General features: G+C 44.6%; 1 protein-coding gene across 1 annotated transcript in view; it reads left to right on the top strand.

The window, feature by feature from the left end:
• The window catches only part of LSM1 (LSM1 homolog, mRNA degradation associated), a 49,879-nt gene extending 46,801 nt beyond the window's left edge, over nucleotides 1-3,078 (top strand). The window contains exon 4 of the mRNA XM_085848157.1: nucleotides 2,523-3,078. Within this exon, the coding sequence (XP_085704283.1) occupies nucleotides 2,523-2,693 (171 nt within the window). The 3' untranslated portion in view covers nucleotides 2,694-3,078. The remainder of the gene's footprint in view (nucleotides 1-2,522) is intronic.
• Nucleotides 3,079-6,071: the final 2,993 nt, after the last annotated feature.

Genomic DNA, 6,071 nt, shown 5'->3' with positions numbered 1-6,071 from the left:
CAACCATCGCATCACCGTCATTCCCGCGCCGCTTGTGGGCACCGATACTGGACTCGTGCAGGGCGCGCACCGAGCAGCGTGTGCAGAAACACCAGCCTTTCCGAAGAAATCGGATCAAAAACGACTCACGCCCACTTCTGTTCCGTCCTATCAGCGAGCATGGGGCGATTTGGCCCCGCCTCCAGGTGCGTCGGAGCAATATCGCTATATGCAGATTCATGGATCAAAAAGCATTCACGCCCACTTTTCTTCTGTCCAATGGGGAGCCAGCCAGAGGTAAAGGGTCGAAGGTGAAGGAGCGAAGCCACGGGGGCTATAAAGGGCCGCGTTCGCTCGCCAAAAAGGCAGTTGAGTTGGGAAGAAGTAGTAGGAGTCAGTCAAGTGGAGTTGGAACGAGTCGAGTCAAGTGGAGTTGGAACGAGTCGAGTCAAGTTGAGTTGGGAAGAGTTGGAAGGAGTTGAGTTGGGAAGAAGTAGTAGGAGTCAGTCAAGTGGAGTTGGAACGAGTCGAGTTGAGTTGAGTTGGGAAGAGCCAGTCAAGAGAAGAGTCGGAGAAAGCAGTTGGACGGAGCTGTGGAGAGTGGGAGAGTTGGAGAGGTGGCGGCGGCGAAGGCAGTCGAGGGGGGCGCTCGTGTCAGAGTCGGGGAGCTGCGGAGAGGGGAGGCCGGTAACACGACCGAGGTCGCGGTGGAGACGCTCGTTGCGGGACCCGAGCCAGCGAGATATCCTCATCCCCCCCCCGAGCATCAACAACCCCCTCCTGTTTCCCCCCGCGCTGAGATAGTGCGAGAAGGGGGCCCTGTTCCCACCCCATACCAGGCAGTCCCAGCGAGGCCCGCGGAGTCGGGGCGCCACCGCCATTTTGCGGGTCATCACCAGACGGGTAGGCTCGACGCGGTCTCGGCCCCAGGCCCGTCTGCCCCCTCATCGTGGAGGGTGGTATCTTTTTCTTTTGCTTTGAGTATATGTGTTGTCGGCGCCGTCTGTGAAGTAAAACTGTATAAGTGTTGCCGTGTGCTCGGTAGTCGGTGGTAGATCTGCATTGTGTGTTTTGCTTTTACATTTGCTTTTTGTGCATTATTGTGTGTTTCGTCTTTTACATTTGCTTTTGGTGTATAATTGTATATGTGTGCTATCCGTGTGCCATCGCGAAATAAATGTGCTTTATGTTGAACTGTTTTTCCCGTTTCGCTTCGTCTTTTCCTTTATTGAATCTCCATCTTACTTCACGTAAAGGGTTGGTCGTGGGCTAAAACGCCCGATAATTAATCGAACCGTCCAGGTTGATGATAACACCGCTCGGTTATCCCGATAGTACGGAACGGGTCGCTTAAAGTGGCCCATGTTCGGAGTCGACCTGCGGCGAGGTGCGATCGCCCGGTCTACCCTCCGTGTGGGTACTTAGGTAGGTCGAATTTGGCGAGCAACCCTATCCCACGCGGGGGGCCGATTGGCACGATCGTGGTGAGGCCGAAAGGCCCACCCGTGACTAGTTCCCGGCGTTAGTCCGAGAGGGTCACGACGGGATTGTCCGTCCGGTGGGCGACGTGCCGCGATTCGAGTTACGTGGCCGTTCGCACGCCGGCGGGCGCGAATCCGCAACAATATATATATATATATATATATATATATATATATATATATATATATATATATATATATATTATCAAAACATGTGGAGTGTGTGGACATAGTCCAACACCAAAGTGTCACCTCCAGCCCAGCGATTGTCAAACCGACAAACATTACATGGTCAACATCAGTTAAACATCAAACGGAGCCACCTATCTGGATTCCGGGCTTATTTTCCCTCATCAAGACGGCATAACGATAAATATCTAACCAATGATAACCACATTTGTGATGAGATCGCTGGGGAAATGAAAACGTGGAGTGTGACAAGCACTCCCCGTTCTCCATTGGACATAGTCCTTCACCCAAGCGTCACCTCAAACCCAGAGGCCTCGGCCTGGCGACCTCAGTCAGAAACTGCAGAATGAAGATTTCATTAAACCACACCTGAAAATTATCAACCTCTTGGTGGGGTACCCTGAAAAGTGTTGTTCATTGTGGAGAGTAGCTATTAGGAAAAGGCATGGAGTCCAGTGGGCAAGGCCAAGAAGACTGATATCAGTAAAGCAACGCCCAGGACATAACAACAGCTGTTTTACGTTCTCCTGTGACATCTTTGGAAGGGCTTTCATTTCAAGACTTGGCTTTTACTCACACCAGAGATATTAACATGCAACCTGCCTTTATTTCCTCCCCTCCGTCGAGGTAGTCATTGATTCAACATACTGCCATCATATAGTGTCTGTTATTTGGTCCATTTTTGTTTGGAAGTATCGAGGCAATTGTTTTGTAATCACTGCCTATCACTTCAACAATGATCTTGAATTATGTTGGTCTTCACAAATGTTCTTTGCTGATTTGTACTGCCTTTTAATTTTAGTGCAGTACAAGTGTTGTCTGTCATACTTGTGTAATTTCATGGACCTGCATGGGTGGTTCATGTTTTGGCAGGATGTGGAGAAGGAGGCAGAGACGCATTTGGAGCGGGTGTCCATTGAGGAAATCCTGGCTGCACAGCGGGAAGAACAACAGGAGAAACAGGAGGCCGAGAAGGCCAAGGTGAAGGCATTGAAAGAGAGAGGGTTGCCACTGCCTCGGGCTGATGTGGCTGAAGAATATTAGCGATTGCAGTGGACAATATTGAGAGCAATGTATGAAAGTTTGAGAGAAGCAGATGGCATTGAGTGAGCTATTCTGAATGATTATCCTCTCTGCCTGGGTGTATACATTTGCAGTCAAATAGACTGCAAAAAATGTTATTATTGAAAAATCGTTTGGTTGGGCCTAAAGGGCCATTATTGTAATTGCACAGCCTAATTTAATGCATGTTTTGAGTCAAAAATGGGAATGCTTACAAGGCAGAATGGCAAAACCTCCAAGCAACAAAAAGTGAGTTTGGACTTTGCACACAATTGGCCTGTTTGTGAGCATTTACCTTGTATTCCAGTGTATTGTTTGTGGATTCTTGTGTTTTTTTATGTCCAGTAAAAGCTGTATGGAACTCGAATTTTGTACTTCCTTCACCAACAGTTATAACAACCATTCTGGCTTGTTATACTCCATGTCTAAAACTTTTTGTAAAACTCCAGCCATTGTAAAGGCTCGCTCAATGTCGTCCTCGTCAATTGTCAATTGGAATGTTATAGCTTGAATTTAAAATTAAATGGATGCTGGGGCTTGTACCATTGTCCCCAACCATATAAGTACATCTTGTCAGAATATAATTTTTCTACTCTTCTTACCACCAGGTGGCACATCTAAACATTGGATTGTGCAGGTAATAGCACACCTGCCAGTAAGAGCATTAAGTTGACGTGACATGACGAGCATAGTCCAAGCAAGAGCTGACATACTTTTATTTGAATTTTATCTCCCAAAGGGTTTTTGAGGGTTGTTTATAGGATAAAAATGTCTCAGGAATCTGAATCTGGCCATCTTACAAATATGTATTTGGATACTTTTTCACAAATTGGCGTTGGTGTGGCACCCTCAAAAGTATTTTATGTAAAATCGCTGATGCCCCAAAATGGTTAACCAGGTTCATTGGTGTAAAGTTTTATTTGAATGCATCTTAAATGTATTAATTATTTATATACACAATATTTTGGTGATTGCTGTTGATCATTGTTATTCCCACACTTTTCCAATTTTCACTTTTATGGTTATCGTATCGTAGGAATATTTCTACTTTTAACACATGAATTGTTGCTTGTGTAATTTTGGTAGTGGTGGTTGTGGTTGCATGGGATGCTTTTTATTTCTCTTTCCAGATTCTATATTGGCCTGTAAAGTTACCATGAGTATCAAAGACAGACCATTTCTACATTCCACACCTAAGATAGTAAGCAGGCACTAGGTAACACACAAAAGGCATTTGATGATGCTACTTGGGACAAGGTGATATCTGTTGACTCACTTTGAAGTCAAACCCAGATGTCCAAATACTTTGACGTGAAACTCCTTGACGCTTATGATGACTCCATTGGATATCACAAGGAATAGTATAAAGACTTTACAGCCATCAGGAGAACAAGTGAAGAGGAAAGTGACGAACAAAAACAGCATTAGCCACCCCAGTACGAGTTCTACTCGAATATTTCCAGTTGTATTGTATGCACATTCTGTGGAAATGTCTCATCCTTGGGCAAATGCTCGTGGGAAACCCTTAGCAGTTGTGATACTGAAAGGGCCATTAAAAATGCTGCGTTGAACCTGCATCATGAGATGAAGCTGGCTAAAATAGGAGGAATTGACATGAAAGCCAAGGAGTCGAAATACCACCATACATGCAGGTGAGCACATCTTGATAAGGCTAAACGACAATCCCAGGTTCATGGAAGAGTCAAGGGTACCAAAACAGCAGCACATGAGATGGCTTTTGCTTTGTTGAAATCCTACATCACACCCAATCTCATTGAAATTGAGTGAGCTGAGTTATTGACCACTCCAGATATATGGAATTCCTCACTGAGGAATCATCCACATAGGTAATAGGCACCAATGGCACAGTCGCGTCCCCAGAAAATGATGCAGCCAAGCAGCCAAAGGCTGCATTCAAATAAATAAGTAAGATACATATCCAGCAAAATGTCTTCATATGTATCCAGCAAAAATCCTGAAGGAATTTTCTGGCCATCTCAAACAGTACAAGATAAACAATAAAAAGGGAATTGTAATGTAGGAGAACACTCAGTGAGGATACCAGTGCCTGAATAGCCCTTTTTAGAAGAGGCTTATCTGAATAGAAAAACACCACAAAAGACCTAAAGGCTTACAGGATTCAGAAGGACAATGAGGAGCTAACCAGAGTGATTTCTGCTCTTGAATTGATAATGAATGCATTCATTCAAGATGCTGATGATGTTTTGCACTGTCTCACTTCTGTGAAGAAGGTTGCTGATCCCATAAAGGTTGACCTGCTGAATTTCTTTGAGTCGGGTCAGGTCTGGTGTGATGAATTCTGAAAGGCTTTTTGCAGATCCGAGCCGTTATGATCCCAGCCGTTATTCCCAGACACAAGGCAAATAAATAACTTTGTACCAACTTCAGTAAAACTCAAAGATCAATCCAAGCTCAAGATAGAATAATTGCAAGGAACCAGAGATCTCTTTGGTCGACTCCTGCTCATCAGTACAATGGAGAAGATCAATCTGGAGAAAGTTTTCGAATCTCCATTCACACCAGTACCATTATCCTTGGCACATACTGATGGCAATATGAATAAAAGAGACAAATTGAAGATGATGCACAAACTTGAAAGTTTGCTGGTTGGTAGTACTGCTCCAGAGAAGTGTGATGTTTATATTGTTGATGCAACATTTCTCCTTCACACACACACACACACACACAACAGAACCTCCCACCAACATTTGGTGATATTGACAGTCATTCTCACTTTGCTATGCCAAATAGCAGATGAAGTGCACTTGGTTTGTGATATTTGTCAGTCCATCAATCAGATTCTGAATGACAGTGATGTTGTTCTCAAGATATGGTATTCTATATCACTAGTCCAGATCAGAATCGTCTAAAGGATTGGCAGACAGCTTTGAAATCCACCTCCTTCAAGATGGCACTTTTTGTTCCTGACCACTGAGTGAATGAAGGGAAGTTATGCAGGTGTTCTTGGCCATCACCAGGTATATCTGGGAGTAGATCGTGATTGCTTCTGCTTCATTGAGAATGCAGAAAGTATTGTCCAAGTAGTTGTCCCAGTAATGGCATCTTACTATGAAAAGGCTGATGAGAATGGTGTTTCACTTGCATCACACCATACAGATTCACCAGGGGGCTGACATCACCATCAGAAGTAATGGCATTGATGTCTTGATCATTCTCCTTTATTATATGTCAAAGGATGAGGATGAAGTTGCTTATGGAGATTCACTATGGCCCAGACGATCAGATGTCAATGTGAGGGTCTGGATGGATGTAGGCCTGAGTAGCAACAACACCAGATGCCACATCATTATAAGTGACATGATGGCAAAGCTAGATCAT

This window comes from Eptatretus burgeri, chromosome 12 (assembly GCF_056783735.1).
Source record: "Eptatretus burgeri isolate ZD-2024b chromosome 12, Ebu_testis_v1, whole genome shotgun sequence".
Lineage (NCBI taxonomy): Eukaryota > Metazoa > Chordata > Myxini > Myxiniformes > Myxinidae > Eptatretus > Eptatretus burgeri.
The sequence above is the reverse complement of the archived record's forward strand: the minus strand, read 5'-3'. Positions and strand labels throughout refer to the sequence as shown.